Source organism: Peromyscus leucopus, chromosome 1, assembly GCF_004664715.2.
Source record: "Peromyscus leucopus breed LL Stock chromosome 1, UCI_PerLeu_2.1, whole genome shotgun sequence".
Lineage (NCBI taxonomy): Eukaryota > Metazoa > Chordata > Mammalia > Rodentia > Cricetidae > Peromyscus > Peromyscus leucopus.
In genome coordinates, this window is record NC_051063.1 from 71,500,537 (window position 1) to 71,517,606 (window position 17,070).

The window sequence follows — 17,070 nt, forward strand, 5'->3', positions numbered from 1 at the left end:
CATGACCACACGCCCTGATGCTGCTTTCTGGGTGTCTGGACCCTCTTCTACGTGCATTAGCTCGCCACAGCACTGAGGTTTGAAATCAGCACCTGGTTGTGATTAACAAGGAGGTGTGTCCATTTAACTACAGTGGTATTCATCCTTTAAACTGGTGCAAAACTTGACCTTTCTGTATTAACATGATGAGTAAGTAGATTCCCTTAAAAGAAGGGAAGCTGTCTGTGGTATTAAACGGGTTCTAGAAGCATTTTATCTGCCCAAACTTAGACTCTGTTGGACAAGTGGTTTCTTTTGCCTTTAATCCTGGATGGTTTTCTTTCAGTTTAATGTCGGCGTAGGTAATTTTTAAATGGGCCAGTCTTTTCATTCTTGTCCTTTTCTCGAATCTCTTCGACACTGCCATGAAGCAGTGTCCCATGCAAGCTTTCTTGCCTAGACATCTCTTTGACTTACCCATATTATTAACTCCTTCTTCCAGGGTTGGTGTATCTCAGGACCAGCAGTAGATGCCTGATGAGTAGAGAATGCCAGATCTTGTTATAGAACATTTTTCCCTTTATACATACACACCTGTAGAAGCATCAGCGTCCACCTTCCTGCTCAGAGGAGAGACTTTGGGCTTTTCTTTGGTGTTAAGCAAAACCGTTACTGGAACATGAGGATTTCAGCACTGCAAGGATCAACTGGCTATCAAACACTAGTTACTGAGTAACTAGTGGTCAGGTGGCAAATACAGTGTGGATCCACTAGACAGCAGGATGGTTCCAGTCCTAGCTGGATGCTGCAGGGTGTTTTAGGAGTTTCTCATGCTGCTCAGAGCCATGCACAGTTTGAAACGTAGTGATTTTAAGTGTGATCTTTTTTTTTTTTTTTTGGTTTTTCGAGACAGGGTTTCTCTGTGTAGCTTAAGTGTGATCATTTTTAGACCTCAGTAGAACCAGGAGTGACTGAAGCTGTGGAAGACAACACCTTAGTGTTGTGGGAAGACTACTATAAGTTAAATTTCATTTTGATCACATTTGGTTTTCAGGAGGTTTCTATCCCTGGGTTGGCCTGGTGTTCCTCCGGTTCTCTCCTGTGAGGTTGGGCTTCTCATCCATGAAAAGACACTACACAGGCACACACGCACAGGATTTCTCTGTGAACAGCCATGGCTGTCCTAGAACTCACTTCCTCTTGACTTTGAACTTGACTGGCTTTTGCTCTCTGCCTTAAGCCTGGTGTGCCCTTGGCACTTTGTAGCAAGTGTCAAGACCAAACCCAAGGCTGGCCAGAGCAGTTCCTAGAAAATTTCTTGTCTGTCTTAGACATGGTGGCATACAAGGAATGCCTTTCCTGCTCCACAAGCAGGGACCCCCAAGTCTCCAGGGCAGCCCTTATCAGGTCATTCTGTAGCTGGGCTCTGGCACCCCAGCCCACCTCTGCATTTCCTCCTGCTGTGATTCAAGTTGTGATTTCAGCAAAGAAAGACCAGAACCCCAGCACTTCCTCTTTTTTTCTTCCTTATGTGTACTTTTGCATTTTTTGTTGAACATTTTGACTAATGATATCAATAGATGACTATTACAAATTCCTTTGCCTGACTTACGATAAAGGAAGGGCAAGCTTGCTTTTCCTAGCAAACTCAAGAAGGCTGTCTGTGATTGATGCCTGGGAACCCAGTGCCAGTATAGCTGGTGCAGGGTGGGCATTACTGGTATGGACACGCGCCCGAGGCCACCATGCATTGCTCCATTATGAGACATGTCTTGTGTCTGACGTTTGTGCAGTGGCTGTGTTAGTCTTCATAAATAGCTTGCTTCTTGGAAGGGAAAAGAAGAAAAATGTCTATTTCATACCTTTTTTTTTTTTTTTAAGCAGAAGTATTGTAAGAGGGGGTGGCAGCTATGTGATATCACTGCCCCCGGCCCGGGCAACAACTAAACTGGCTGTTCCACAAGTCTGTAGTCGCTGCTGATGTGATGGGTGGGTACCTCCCGTTCAGGGTCAGCTCTGGACCGACCCCTCAGAAGAGCCCCAGAAAAGCTAGGCATGGCAATCAGTCCCAGTAGTAAGACACAGACATTTGTGTAAGCTGTTGGCTGATCTCTGATTGCATGATCAAGATTCCGCTTATCAATTTTTCAAGAAGCCGTCTAATTATACAAATTAAAATTCAAAGGGAAGCAAAAAGAATGATTACGCCTCACAGGAGGAGGAGGGTGCACAGCCCATCTTGCCGCCGATCATAATGCTGGCAGTTTTCCTCTCCGTAGACTTCACAAATATTAACAGGGCCTTTGGATGAGGTAGATAACGAGGCTTGTGTTTTTACCAGAAGGTGCCACACTCTAGTGTGGACCTCAGAGCCTCAGCCTCAGCAAGGTAAAAGGGCTAGCTCAGACTCTCTGCTGTGCGTGTGGGCTTGGGTCACATTTCTGTGCATTTGTGACTGATGTTCATAGGTCTTTCTATCCCATCTCCATTTTCCTGGAGTTAGGGGCTTGCTCACACATGGCTGCCTTTATGGAAGAGCCCAACATCGACACCAGGAGTTCTATAAGTGTGTCCATGTGGTGATTGGCTTGTTTTTGGCAGCTGCTTGAGTTAGAAGAGTCTAATGTCTTTTGGATGTGGTCATTATATGGTTAGAAACGGCTTTTTCCTATCTCCCCCTCTCCATCACATTCATGTAATTATTGCTATAAATCTTTAGGATGCCTTACCAGCCACATTGCTGGGAAATTAGCCATTAATTACCAAGAACTTGCCTACATGTTACTACTCAGACCTATGCCTGGGCCTTTGATAGAGGCAACGATGCCCATGCACACCAGAGTTTCCACTTTTAACCCTTGAGCCTTATTTTTCTGTCCTCTCCTTTCTCTGCATGATTCGCCTGATAGCTGAGAACAGGTTGTGTGTGTGTGTGTGTGTGTGTGTGTGTGTGTGTGTGTGTGTGTGTGTGTTGCTGTTAGAGTTAGAACAACATGGTTTTGAAGTTTTGCCATGAAGAATGGGAGACCAGAGAATGAGTCCCTGCTATTCCCCCCAGTGACTGACAGACCCCAGTTCTGAAGGAGAAAGCGGTAGTGCCTGGCTTGCAATTTATGGGCTGGTACTTAAAGAGGGGATACTTTGGATCAGGGCAGATGTGGTCCAGGCTCTTCCTCTCCTGATCCTGAGTCATCAGGGAATGCTTAGAAAGTTCAACAGCTGCTGCTTAACCAGAACTACCAGTCCAGGAATGTGGGATTAAATGCAGGGCCAGCCATCTACAGCACCGCCCCCCCCCCCCCCCCCCCCCCCCCCCCGCGTTTAAGGAAGGAAGGTTCTAGAAGATGACTCGGGCAAGCCCGTTTTTACACAGTGTAGCAGGGAGTTTGTGTTGCGCTGCGCTGCACTATGTTGTGTTTTGGGTGCCTGGTCCCTGCAAGTCCACCCTGGAAAGGAAGCGCTTTTGAAAACTGCGCAGCGGAGGCCTAGAGAGAGCCAGTCACGGTGGCGCGTGGGCACTCCCTCCCATGCAATTATCGGAGGACCCGCAGCCAGTGTTCCAGAGCTGTCTATGAGACTGTCTCTCTCCTTGGTGGTGTAGCACTTCTGAGGTTCAAAGAAATCAATGGCAGATCCAGCCAGCTGTCTCTTGGTCTCTGGCCTTGGAGTCGCAATAATAATTGAGGTTGGTCCGTCTGTAATTGGTGTCCATAGCTGAGAAGCGGGTGCACTGACTGCCATTTGCTGTGTTCAGCAACGCACGCACGCACGTGGCAAATGTCCTTTCTGCCGGGCCCGAGGTAGGAAACCGGAGTTTGTGGAGGCTCCAGTGTTTTGGGAAGAGAGCAAGCACCACACGCCAGAGCAGCAGCAGGACCCTCTTAGAAAGTGGCAGGAAGTCGTGAATGACCTTGTGTCCTGGAGGTCTCCAGAGAGTTAAGGATTCTTTTCTCCTTGTTTCAGGGTTCATAGTGGCGCAATGCACGCAGACTCCTGCGAGTTCCCCTAAGTTCTTAGCGGACTGCTTTGCCTTTTGAATCAGAGAGTTGCAAAGCTCGATAAAGAATGGCCCTTGTGGATAAGCACAGAGTCAAGCGGCAGCGATTGGACAGAATCTGTGAAGGTAAGAGCCAGCACGGCTGGCGGCTTTTCACGAAAGACACGCGGCCCCTCGCCGCGTGCAGATGCTCTCAGGCCTGCTCCTTCGAGGCAGCTGGGCCTGGCAGTGTCCCACCCTGACACTAGGGCCTCCAGGCTCTCCGCCTACACCACGGCCTTGGCTATTCCTTTGGCTTTAGACAGGGCCTGGCTTGTGTGGGGGTTGGGCAGAACGTGAGGGAGGGCTGTAGGCTGTGAGGTGCCCCTCTTCCATATACCTAGGGCTACTTTGCATATGAAAGACACCACATATCAGGACCAGCCTTTTTAAACTTCCTGGAGTTTCTAGACTTTATCTGTTTTCCATTAAGGTATTTACAACAATGAATTCCAAGATACTTCTGAGGAGCCCACTCTTGCCCCTCTTGATGTTTCCAAGTCCTCGGTATCTTTGAAAATGTCTGGAAGTGTTTTATTCATGAAAGGAAAAATAAACATAATTAAAATCTAATGGAAACCTGGGGATAAAACTCTGAAACATTGATTAGGCACTATCCTTTCCTAATTAGTAGCAAAGAACCCCGAGCCTGCAACTCGAGGTTTATATGGCCTGTGTCAGCCCAGAATCAGTGTTTCAGGGTTAACCTTGTCTAAGGGTTATGGGGAGTGTTGGCAGGGCTAGCCTTGGTTCCTGGTATGGTAGGTGCATTGCCTGTAACAGAGGGGAGGGTCCACGTGCAGTGGCTGTCCTTCCAGCTCACAGGCAGGCAGACACGCCCCCATGATCTTTCCCCTGCAGCCACCCATATGGAATTGCTTGTCCTTTAAATAGATGTAGCTTAAGCCACATGGGATGGGGACATCAAAGCCATTCTGCTTGAGACAGCCCTTGAGCGCTCTGCTCAGAGTATGCAAGGACTCCACCCCCCTACCCAACTGTGTCCCTTGGGTTCTGCTATAGTTTAGTTTATGGAACTTGGCATTTAACCGGCTTTTAAAATAAACATCCAAAATATTAAATCTCTGCTGTTGGTCTCTGATAACACAATTTAAACCCTATAGAAAGATTGACAGACTAGTGTCATGAATACCATTATTTTTTTTCAACTGCATTTACTAACCTAACATTTTATTGCTTTTTGTGAGGTATAAGGGCATGTGTGTGCATGTGTGTGTGTGGTTTGCTGTGTGAATTGTTTCCAGAAGCATCTGAAACAAGCTTGTAGATGGCAGTGGTTTCCGGTAACCACCCCATGGCATGTGTCTCCTGTTAGGATAGTTTCCTACATAACCACAATAGCATAATCGTCCCCTGAGACACCATCCGCTGCAGATTACATGTTCGCGTCTCCCGCGTGGGCCCGTTCGTGGCTGTCTTGTTTTTGTCACGTCCGTTTGTGCAGCCATCCGGGGCTGCACACTGCATTTGAGTGTCATGTCTCTTTAGTCTGGGGAGAATCTCAAAGGATAACCTGGCCTGTTAGAAACTTTGGAAGCATTGTTGTGATGGAAGACTTGGGACCGAGCGGCTCCCAGAACAGTCCACAGTCTGAACTCACCTGACTGTAGAAAGGGGCTTCATGGAGGTTTGGTTGCTGAACCCTCTCTCCGGGAAGCCCCAGTGAGTTGACTTGGCAAGGGTAGCGTCCTGAAAGACTCCACCCATAACTGTCCCACTAAAGATGACAAATCGGAAACAATTCCACAACTCAATGGACCACACCTGGGCCAACCATTGATCATGTCTTCTGTCCTGCTCACCATTCACCAGCACTCTGACCCATCCCTGTATCTGTGACCGAGGCTGGCTTATGACGCAAAGTTGTTCAGTTGTATCTTCATCTAAATGTGCATGGTTTTGCAGAATCGGGAGCAATTGCGCTTTGAAGTTTGCCAGGTGTAGTAGCCCTTCCTCGGTGACCCTGTTTGCCCAATGTCTAAGGAAGTCACAGCCGTTGGGGGGGTGTGCCATGCCGTTCAGTGGTCTGGATAGGTAGCACCCATTATATGGATGAGCTGGTGATCTGTGCCTTGTTCCTAAGACAGCTCTTCTTTCTTTAGCCATTCCCAGAGCTCAGCTCTCTGGACTGAAGGCCTTGTACAACTACCACACAGCACTTCCATAGCTTTGAGTTCTCACTATGTCTGTTGAGCATAGTTTTCCAGAGAGCCTGCTCCACTCTCCTCTGCCCTTTCTCACCATACTTCATCCCAAGGATAATTCCTCTCTGTCCCTTAGGGACGTTGGATGGGTGGGTGGGTGGGTTGGTTGGTTATCTTTTTGAAATAAGGTCTTGCTGTGTATATCAGCCTGTCCTTGAGCAATCCTCTTGCCTCGGCGTCTTTAGTACTGGGTTTATCAGTGTGTGCCACCATGTCTGGCTTGGTTTTGTTTTTAATTGATTGAATGCCTGTGTCCTGGGTTTTGGAGAGCTACCTTCTGGTTTCAGACAGTGCTAACAACCCCTTAACTGTCTCTTTGATCACATACCTGCTGGCCACCTACCTGTTTCTGGGATCCCTTGCCAGAGTTGGGCAAGACTTGGAGTGCCACAGGAGCTGGTCAGATGAAATCTTAGCTTCGTCCCTGTGAGGGAGGATTCTTCCCCCAGAACGCTCTACTGAAACCTGTTGTCTTGTTCCAGTTTCTCTCTGGGATACCTGCAAGTTCTGCTCAGAGGACCATGTCCTGAAGCTTCATCTTTTTTATACCCAGACTGGGAATAGGTGGGCCTTCACTCACATACACACCTAGAGAACATCTCTCCTCTGTATCGAGGGGGCAGCCAAAGTCATTGGGACTCCATCCAAATCAACTGGAATAATACAATCTTTTAGGCTGACTCAAAGGCCAGGTTTGAATGTGCTTTTGTAATCGGCCCTTTTTGATATCTGTAATTTGTTCTCTGCTGGTTTTCTTGATGCCTGCTCTCAGACAATCCTGGAGTACATTGTATGGAATAATTACGGAACAGCCTTTGATCACATGGGCCGTTCATCTCTAGATTGCAACCTGCTTTCCCTCTGATGTATAATTTAGGCGCTGGCTTTCTTCTCTCTGGTTTGCTGGCATAATTGACGCAGTCCATTTGTGGATTGTCCTAACGGGTGGATTTGAATACCCTGTTCGATCATGCCAGGGCTAGTCTGGTTTTCCCCAAATGTTGGTGGGTCACAGACCATGCATGCTGCCACTCAGCCTTGCAGAGCTAACCCAGGGTTGGGGTTTATAGAACTGTAGAAGTCCACTGTGGCTTTGCCTGTGATGTTTTTCTGTTAGGCCGTCTTACAATGGGTTAGAGTAAAGTCACACCCTGGATACGTTCCTTTTCTGTAGCTGTTGAGGATGCGATTTGGAAAACAATATAATGAAGTAGGTATTTTATTGTGTTTTTAATTTATTTATTTTACTTTATTGTGTTCAAGTGTTTCTTTAGAAATGTGGTTCCAAGAATGGTACCAGCTGAGTTATGATAAGCAAAACAAATACATAAATAACTAAATACAAGGAAGTGCTATGAAGTTGTAATCAACATTCCTTCCCTCTCCCCCCCCCCATGCCCCCCCCCAGTAGTCTCATGAGCACAAAAGAAAAGAAAGAAGCATGGCTCTTCCATAGTCACCAGGAAGGACACAGCAGCAGGTGCAGCTGTGGGGCAGCTTGCTTTCATGGGTAGTGTTTTCCACTTGGAGTTGGATCTGCTTGCTATCAAGCGCCTCAACACAACATTCCCCAAGAAGGTACTTGGGTGATCTTCGAGTCTCTAAGATCCCTAAGATGTTTCTGGATTATTGAGGGAACCTGAGTAGCAAAATGCCCAAACCCAGCTGAGGGCCTGGTGGTATGGGTCAGCTCACAGGGCTTCTCCAGCTGCCAGTCTGCCTGGCAGGGCCCATCAGAGCTCACACCACCCGTATAAGGATCAGGACCGGGATCATTTTGTTTTATGTTTGGTTTTCCTTATTTAGATTTCTACATCTAAGGTACTATTTGGTTTCACCTGTCCTTTTTTAATTAAATGCATTATGCATCTGTGATTTTAGTTTTTGCATAGGAACAGCTTTGAACCCTATTGTCCACAGGTACTTGATCATTTTTAATAAGCTGTCTTTCAAAGTCCCCCAAACCTACGTCTTAAAAATGGGATTCATAATGTTGCTATACATTTTAATTATATGTTGAGATCAGGCAATTATGCACATTTCCAGTAATTAAGTGATTAGCTGCAATTACTTTAGCTGTGTAAATAAATATACAATAGTCAACTAGATGTAGCTCAAAACTCTACAATACAAACAAATGTCCCAGATAATGCGTGACGTTGTAAGGAAATGCTCAGACAGGAAAGCCAAAGCCGTAATGTGCTTGCGATAAAAATCCCCTGTTTTGTCTTACTTGACTAAATGAATTGGAGCAGTGACCCTGCAGCTTTTGGAGTCCAATCTCCCTTGTTGTTCACTGGCACCTCTGGGGAGGGAGTTCATGATATTGTCTGCTCTTTTCTGGCCAGGCCTTCCCTTGCAGCTAAGAATCAAGTTGCATGCTGAACTCACTCTCCCTTAATCACTGGTCCAGTACAAATGCGACTGTTTCTTGTGCTCCTCGGTTTGCTCCTCCTGGATGGCTGTGTGTGCTCACATCTCTAGTTGAATGTGGCTGCTTAGGTTTTGCCCTGGGGCTCCGGGATGTGTGGTGCCAATGGAGACCCTGGCAGGGGATGCAACTGCTGTTGTCGGGTTTGGTCTGTTGACGGCGGCTTTCACTGTCCCCTGGTTCCATTGCTACATGAGCTTAGGCTCTCCTGAGGGTGTTTTAGGACCACCAGGTCATCTTCCCAGCCTGGCTTCTTATTGGTGAATTTCCTTCCTCCTGGTCATAGTTAGGACAATGATGATTTCCTAATGAGGAACCAGTGCACTCACTCTTCGCTACAGTAGGTCTGAAAGCAGCCATAGGTCATGGGCCACGGCGTATCCGAAGCCCAAGATACTCTTGACCGGCTGTGTCTTGCCCTTCTTCCGTTTCTTCTACAAGTGTTAGGATGTGCAGCGAAACCCCTGCAGTTCGGCTTATGTCGTACTGCTCAGACTGCGTTATGTGCCCTGAGCAGTGATCAGATCTCTTGCTAAAGAGCTTACCTGCTTTGGCTCTGTCCTGCTCCCTCTGTCTGCCGAGGGCGTCCGTGTGCCTTTCTCATTCTGTGGCTTCCTTTCTCTGTCCAGCAACACCCAGCACTGGGCTGTGAAGGAATCTTTGAAGGCGGCATGCCTTTGTGCGTGGTGGCTCTCCATGTGCGCACCCCTCTTCCCAGGTGGATCACTCCTCAGAGAGGCTAAAACGTGTGGATTCCATTCTCCACGTGCTGGAGAGGCATGTGTAAACCCCGATGCTTCTTCCCTTCCCGCTGGCACCCGGAGGGTGAGAAGCGGATTCTCCCAAGGTCCACAAGGAGGGCGAACCTCACTCCTTCTTCAGGTCCCATGGAAGATCTTTGCAGCCTGTGCTCTGGCTGTGCCCCAACCCCCTGGCCCCAGTTGTCTCCTTGGAGCAGGGTAAGTCTGCTCCCTGGCCTTACTGCTCCAGGCCCATAAGTAGTGAGAGTGCCACTGTGTGGTGAGAGTGATGTGCTTTATCCTTGGCAGCTAAACTGGCACGATCCCCAGTTCTGTTCATTCAAGTTCCCCTGTCCTTTGAATAAAAGTGGCCTCAAACATCCCGTGGCTATTTTCAAAGTGCATTGCAGAGTAGCACCTCACTTTTCAGTAAAGGACATTGATTGCACAAGAGAAAAGGCCACTCCCCCCGAACCCCACCTCAGGAAGCTGCGTTTCAACACAACCTAGATCACTGATCTCCACCGAAGACTAGGGTTTTAAAAAGCCAAGCACAGCCTGTCCACATTTAAAAGTAGGATGTAGGCATGGCTTGGGGCCTATTTCTTGACTCTGTCTCAGCAGGAAGGCAGTGTGTAACCCAGTAAACTCAGCAGCAACCCTGGGAATCTGCAGGCTGTAGGTAGCCGTGGCCATGGCTTCATCCTGGTGACAAGAAAGCCCTACTTTCCTCCAGCAAGTTTTTGTTTCCACCCTTATTCTCAGAGCTTTGTTGGTCTCGTGCGTGGCTTAGGTGTAGAGGAGCACCCTCGGAGGCTGGGAGCCGGATTGTTTATGCTCCACCCTTCCACAGGTAGTTCCAATGTTCTGAGCTGGAGCCAGCTGCTGATAAACACAAGCTGCTCCCGAGAGACTGAGAGCCACCTAGATCCATCGTCCCACGGGGTGGGCAGGGAGTGGCATGAAGAGGTGGACAAGGGCTGACCTTCATATTCAAGTGGCCTTGACGTTGCTGATTGCACAGCCTGATCTTGTCTCTTAGGCTGTTAGATCCTTAGTCATACTTTTGAAAGTCTTAAAATGGTTGCTCGTCTGTCTGGTCATGAGGCACTTTAGGGGGATTTGGCATGGGGGGGGGAGGCAGGGAATTGCCCTTGGGTTGTCTTGACCCTCATCTGCCTATTTTCTTCCCTGAGCTTCTGAACCTGTGAGAGTCATGCCCATGTTGCACAGAATTCAAGAACAAGCTTCCAGCCAACACTCCCTGCAGCTCTGTGTTGGCCATTCAGTTCTTCTTCACATTGAACTCTTTATCGGGCTTTTCTTGTCTCCAGAGCATGGGTTGTTTCTTACTTTAGGCAGGCATCATGTTTTTACTTTATGATCTTCTATGGAGGGGATTCCTATAGGATTAAAAAGTTATATCCATGAAACTCATTGCCTTTCAGAAACTGGACCCATCCTGCCCTTTTTGGGCAGACAGGTTTCTCAGAAAAATCAATATTTTCTCAAATGCTGTGGAAGCAAAAAAAAAAAAAAAAAAATTTCCAGAGTTTGGAGAAGTTTGTGTCCAGGTACAGGTGTTTCTCTCACAGAAGCAAACATCTGTCCTAATATTTGAGTTGCAGAGCTGAGGCTTCGTGAGTTTGGTTGGCTTCCAGACAGAACCAGCTGGAGGTTGTTGAGAATGGAATCTGGGCCTCCTGGTTCTGCTGCAGAGCGGACCCCAGGCCAGAGCCTGTCTTCCACTGCCACACCGCCCGCCATGCCCATGCCCTTGGGGTCACGCCTTCCTAGTGACTCAGGGGCTGCCTGCCTGAGAGTCATTGCTGCTTTCTTGCAAGCTCTCCCCAGTTAGCAGTTTTCCCGCATCCTTTTAGATTTGTGGACTTGGCCATTACCAAACTCCTGGCAGTAAACTGGTAAGGCCCCTAGAGCTCCCCGGGGCGGGGGCCAGTTCTCAGACAGCTACCAGATTGTTCTAGTTAGGTCTGGAGGAGCCTGTCCACCCTGCAAGTAGAGCCTCCTGGAGTTAATGCTACATCATGTCACGACAACACTAACACCAAAGCACCGAGCAGCGGCCACCCTTTGAAGGCTACAGACCCTGCGTGCATGCACGAGTGCGTGCGCAAGCCTTCCCAGCTTATCTTTCCTGGACCCAACAGTCTACTAAGTACTAGTTAGTGCAGTGAGCTGGTGTGCGAGGTGTTCCTGGCTTTGCACCGTTTGCTCTGTGATATGTGTGTGTGTGTGTGTGTGTGTGTGTGTGTGTGTGTGTGTGTATGTGTGTGTGTGTGTGTATGTGTGTATGCGCGTGTCATATTCTCAATGAACCTGCTTAGAGGTAGAGAACTGCAAATCCTCTCCTGGGTGTGTCCTGACCTGTCCCCTTGGCCTTCCTGACCTGGTCCTCTGCCTGTCATGCGCAGTGTGCTGTGGATCCGTTCCAGACAGTGGTGGGAATCTGATGGGGTGCAGTCTTTTGCCTTTCCCGGCTCTTCACCCTCTTCTTGAATCCTAGGAAATGGGGCGTCGAAACAGGATTTGGGGCTCTTTGTCACCGAGTATGCCGTTTGGGTCAGGAACGGCGGCAGTGGTATTAGCGTGATGGTCTGTAGTCTTTGGGAGCATGTGCTCGGGTTAATGGCACCACAGTCCAGCCTTGGTCACAGCTGCACTGGGCAGGTTTGGAGGGATAAGAACTCCTTAAGGAGTATCAGTTTCCACAGCTCTTGTCCCAGAATTGGACATGAATTGACTGGGCTTGGGTAGGGTGAGAGCATGGTACCGCCATAAACCTGCTTCATAGAAAAGGTACATTATCCAAATTCACGCCCCACAGTAAGTTTTCCATGCTTCTCACATTTGGATTTTTTCATTTTAATGGCTGGTATCTCTCTAGTTGAAGGTTCTAGTTAAATCTTAGATTCAGAGAGAAGTGGGTGAAGGCGCATAATTTCTTTGGTCTCGTGCCTGCATATAGTTATATTATCTCATTTAAATATACTTCTTGATCACCACCTTGGTTTATTTTGTGAAATGTGACATAGAGGTTGGGGGGCGGGGGGGGGGGTCATGGGACAGGAGCAAGGAGGGTTGGGGCTCTCTGCACATGGCCCACAGGGTGAGACGGGAAGCACAGGAGTCCCTGGTCTTTCTTCCTTGGTGGCCGACCCTCGGCTCAGCCTGGCGCTTGTTGTCTTGCACTGATTAATTCCGGGTCTTAACCCACACTTTGTCTTTTTCCCTCGTGGTATGAAAAAAACCTGTCTTTGGATCTTCGGGCGAGGAGTCTGTTTGGATTTGCGCAGTATGACCTGCTAGGGACTGCACAGGCTTGCTTCTCACAGCACCTCTCCTGGAATCGGCTGCAAGGCTCTCCTGTATGCCTCCATTTGATCTGTTCTAGCTGTGTGCTGCAGATTAGCGTCCCGTGCAGTGGGATTAGGACCGGACGGACAGCTAAGCAGTCCTAGATTGTTTCTCTTGCCATCAGTGGAGAGGGCCTGGCTGGTCAGGGGCTCTCCAAAGAGAGACAGAATGACCGGGCAAGGGATAGGAAGGGATCAGATTGGGGGCGCGGGGGGGGGGGGGAGCCATGCTAGGCTTGGCTAAGGCAGGCAGCCGGCTTCATCAGTCTGAGATGTCACATGGAACAAAAGCTTTAGGGGTTTTATTTAGCGCCTAATCCTCACGCTGCAAAAGCCGAGGGCCATGTGAGCACAGCCACCGGAAAGGGGGCCCAGCAGGCTGGAGTACAGCCTCCTGTCTGGGCTACAGTCGCACTGGACAGACCTTGCGGGCTACCGTTGGGGAATGAGGCAAAGTTACCGTGAGTCTGCCTTTTGCCTACTAAGGTTTCAGAGGATTAATAATTTAGGTCGTGCCTTGAAACAGAAACCCCCGGTTGGTTGTGCCTGCCGTCTCGGAAGGGCTCGCGTGCGGCCAGGTCTGGTTTTGATGTATGTAATTGAAGATTTATAAAGAAAGGCTTCCTCCCTGCCTCTGCTGGAGTCATTTGCTCTGCCAATGCCGGTTCCCAGCAGGCACATCAATATCGGCCGTTCTCAGAGCTGGGATGCCGCTGGCTGGTATGAGGTCCCTTGGGAGAATGCGGGGCCTCCCGGGAGGAGAAGTTCTCTGACGTATGGCCCCGGAGAAGGGACCTGGTGTGCGCTGCTAAACCACTGCGCACAGGACACTGAGCCTTACCTACCCCGGGAAGCTTTTTACAACCCGCTGCCATCAAGAAAGGGGTCGGTGCCTGACGTCGCCTTCTACGACAGCAGACAGGCAGTGATGTCTGGCCGGGGCTCCCTGCTGCCACAAGACTACTATGGCGACCCATCCAGGGGCACCAGGGTACCCAAGGAGCCTCCCTTCTATCGGGACCCAGGAGCCAGCCGGCCGGTGCCCAGCTACGGAGCGCTTGGCAGCCGAGTGCCGTGGGAGCAGGTCCAAGGCCAGTTACCTGCTCTGCAGGATACTGGCCACCTGTACCGGGAATCTGGGGCTAAAACCCTCCCGCATGGGCAGAGGACACATGGCAGGACTCCATCTCCTGGGAGGTATGGAAGGGAACAGCCTGATACAAGGTTAGGGATAGACGTACCCACCTACTCCCCGACCCCCAGTCAAATCTACAGCGATATCTGTGAAAGACCTGTTGATTCTGCCCCTGCCAGACAGGTGGCCCCAACATGCCTGGTTGTGGACCCCAGCTCAGCTGCTCCTACCGAGAACAGCACAGGAGTAGCCCCGGGTCCCCTGAACAGAGGCTATGGGCCTCCCCGGGAAAACATCCACTCGAAGCTGACCTATGAGAATTATGAAGCTGACTTGTCCACGTTCCAGGGGCCCGGGGGCAAGAGGACCGTGTACCCGGAGTTTCTGGCCCTGCTACGGGCAGAAGGTGTGGCAGAGGCCACCCTGGCAGCCCTCTTACAGCAAGGCTTTGACTCCCCCGCCGTCCTGGCCACCCTGGAGGACGCCGACATCAAGTCCATCGCACCCAACCTGGGCCAGGCCCGTGTCCTGAGCCGCCTGGCCAGCAGCTGCAGGACAGAGATGCAGTTTCGGAGACAGGACCGGACAGGCCCTCCACCCCGCGCTCGGTCCAGTAGCTTCAGCCACCGGAGTGAATTGCCCAGTGACTTGGCCTCGCTGGGCACCACAGCCTTGCAGTTCCACCCCGCTGGGCCTTTGCAGACACCATCTCCCCGGGCTGGAGACGCAGCTCGCCGCCCCTCCAGCGCACCTTCCCAGCACCTCCTGGAGACAGCAGCTACTTACTCTGCCCCAGTGGTGGGGGCCCAACCCCCCCACTTGCCCTCCAACTCCGGGTACAGCTCTCCTACCCCTTGTGCCCTAACAGCGCGGCTGGCCCCCTCCTATCCTTCCCAAGCTGCTGCTGGGGTAGCCTTGACTAACCCGGGTCCTTCTGTCCCCCTCCACCCAAGTCCCCGGACAGCTTACTCCACCTCGTACACGGTGCCCATGGAGCTGTTGAAGAGGGAGCGCAGCGTGACCGCCTCTCCGCTGCCCAGCCCCCACGGCAGCCCCCAGCTCCTGCGGAAGCCTGGAGCGGCCCCCATGGAGCCGCCTGCCCTGCCACCAGTCAGCCAAAGCCTCCACACACCTCACTCTCCGTACCAGAAGGTGGCCCGGCGGACGGGGGCCCCCATCATCGTGTCAACCATGCTCACTCCAGAACCAAGTAACTTAACCCTTCCTGGCTGGGAGTTCAAGGGGTCGGGGGGAGAGGACAGAGATTTGAAGAGAAAATAATGTGTTCCTACTGGTCCTATGTGTCTTGTCTGTGCCCGGCCCCCCCAAACCCTACCGGAGTACTAGGGCGAATGCTGGGGTCAGTGCCCTCCTCCCATGGGCTTATTCTTGAGTTCTGCAGATTTATGTAGCAGGTTAAGCCCCGGGTTGCCGGCTTCCTCATCTGGTTTTGAAACTTAGCTGCTTTCCGGAGAGGATCAGAAGCCGTTCCGAGAGACTGTCCCGTTTTTATGCATGAGAAGGGTGGTTCTCTAATTCCACTGGATAGCTTTGGAAAAGCCAAGAGTATCTGATGGAATGCCTCCTATAAATTGGGCAAGGATAATTTGCTGGTAAAAGTGCCTGGCAGTGTGGGCAGCAACCCCGCTCTGCAAAACCAGCCCACAGTATCAAAGGCAGAGATTCTCCTCTGCCGATAAGAACACGTCTGTTTCCATAGTTGTGGGCTAAACAAAGCAACATGTTGAAATCTTTTAGAACTGTTTGAAAGGAAAAAAAGAAAAAGATTAAGCCTCTCGTTTTAGAAAACATGGTTGGGAATTCTGCTTGTTCGTGGGGGAAGATACTATTTCCCTGTTGAAGTGGCGGGGACTGCTAGGTGGTTTTCTTCAAAGCAGAAGCCCAGAGTGATTGATTCATTGTGTGCTTTTCATTGGACACTGTGGTTAAACTTCTTGGTGGGTGTCCTCTGAACAGTTAGTGTTTAACACTAGAATCCGGACTGAAAAGGTCAATCCGTTTTCTCCTTGCCTTTGCCTTCCAACGTACATAATTTAGAAAATGACATCATTTTTATTCTAATTTTTGTTTTGTTTTATGTGTGTGTATGAGTGCCTACATGTGTGTGTGTGCCAGGGTTCCCAGAAGCCAGAAGAGGGCATCGAATGCCCTGGGATTAGAGTTACAGGTGGATGTTAGTTAGCTGCCCAATCCAGACACTAGGAGTTGAACCCGGATCCTCTGCAAGAATAGCAAGTGCTCTTAACTGCTGAGCCCTCAAACGGCTTTAAAGGACATTTAAAAATACCTAGCACATCGGACAGGGGTAGTGGGGTGGGAAGTGTACATTTTCTCCAGTGTCCTCTAAAGCTGCCTTGGATACGCCTGGTCTTAGAGCCTTGAGATAGGTGTTTCTACGAGGATGACATACAGTGGCTCATGACTACAGAGCCAGCCCTCCAGGCCTTCTGTCCTTCTAAAGAGACTGGTTCTGGGGGTGGATCGTCTCCCTCCCGCTCCTCCAATTTCTTGTTGGTTTTTTTTTTTCTTGTTTTTCTCTTGCTAGTGAGTCTGGCATTGTGCTCCCCACCCCCACTTTTATTTATTTATTTTTTAAAGTCTGATTATATACTTTGACTTTGAAATCCATGTGTGCCAGGAGGGGAGTCGGTAAGTTTTGAGGGCCCGTGTGCCTTCTTTCTCCCTCAGTCCAACATTCTTTCTTTGCAAGCAACTCATTTGCATGGCGATGACATTTGTTGCTCCAGTAATTTCATCTGATAATGGCTGGGCTTGCAAAGCGGATCTGAAAACATATTCCTTAATTATGTGTTGCTAAGCAACGGAAGGGTTTGGTCATAATCACAGAAAGATTATCTCCTCACTGAAGTCCTGGAAAGGTTTTGCTGAAGGAGGAGGTCCTGCAGAATTGCCGGCTCCCCCCACCCGTGGCTCCCCCCCCCCTTCTGTTTACTGTGTGCTGCATTCGAACAAAAACACTCAGTGCTATTTGGGTACGGGGTGAGGTATGTTATATAAGTTGTTTGGAGTGTGATTGTTGACACACTGTTTTACAGACCCAAGGATATTGATTTTTATTTCATTTGCATGGCAGCGAGCCATCGCCGAGCAAGCCTGCAGTCGGAAGTC

General features: G+C 49.8%; 1 protein-coding gene across 4 annotated transcripts in view; it reads left to right on the plus strand.

The window, feature by feature from the left end:
* Positions 1-17,070, plus strand: part of Ctbp2 (C-terminal binding protein 2) — a 139,341-nt gene that overhangs the window by 92,534 nt on the left and 29,737 nt on the right. For 2 of the 4 annotated variants that reach the window (XM_028868689.2, XM_028868698.2), the window contains one exon: positions 3,943-4,102. The exons of 1 other annotated variant lie outside the window; for it this stretch is intronic. In XM_028868689.2, coding sequence (XP_028724522.1) covers positions 4,045-4,102 — 58 coding nt within the window. In that variant the 5' untranslated portion in view covers positions 3,943-4,044. Of the gene's footprint in view, positions 1-3,942; positions 4,103-13,428; positions 15,131-17,070 lie in introns of those variants that run through there. One more of the 4 variants, XM_028868717.2, reaches the window with a different exon arrangement.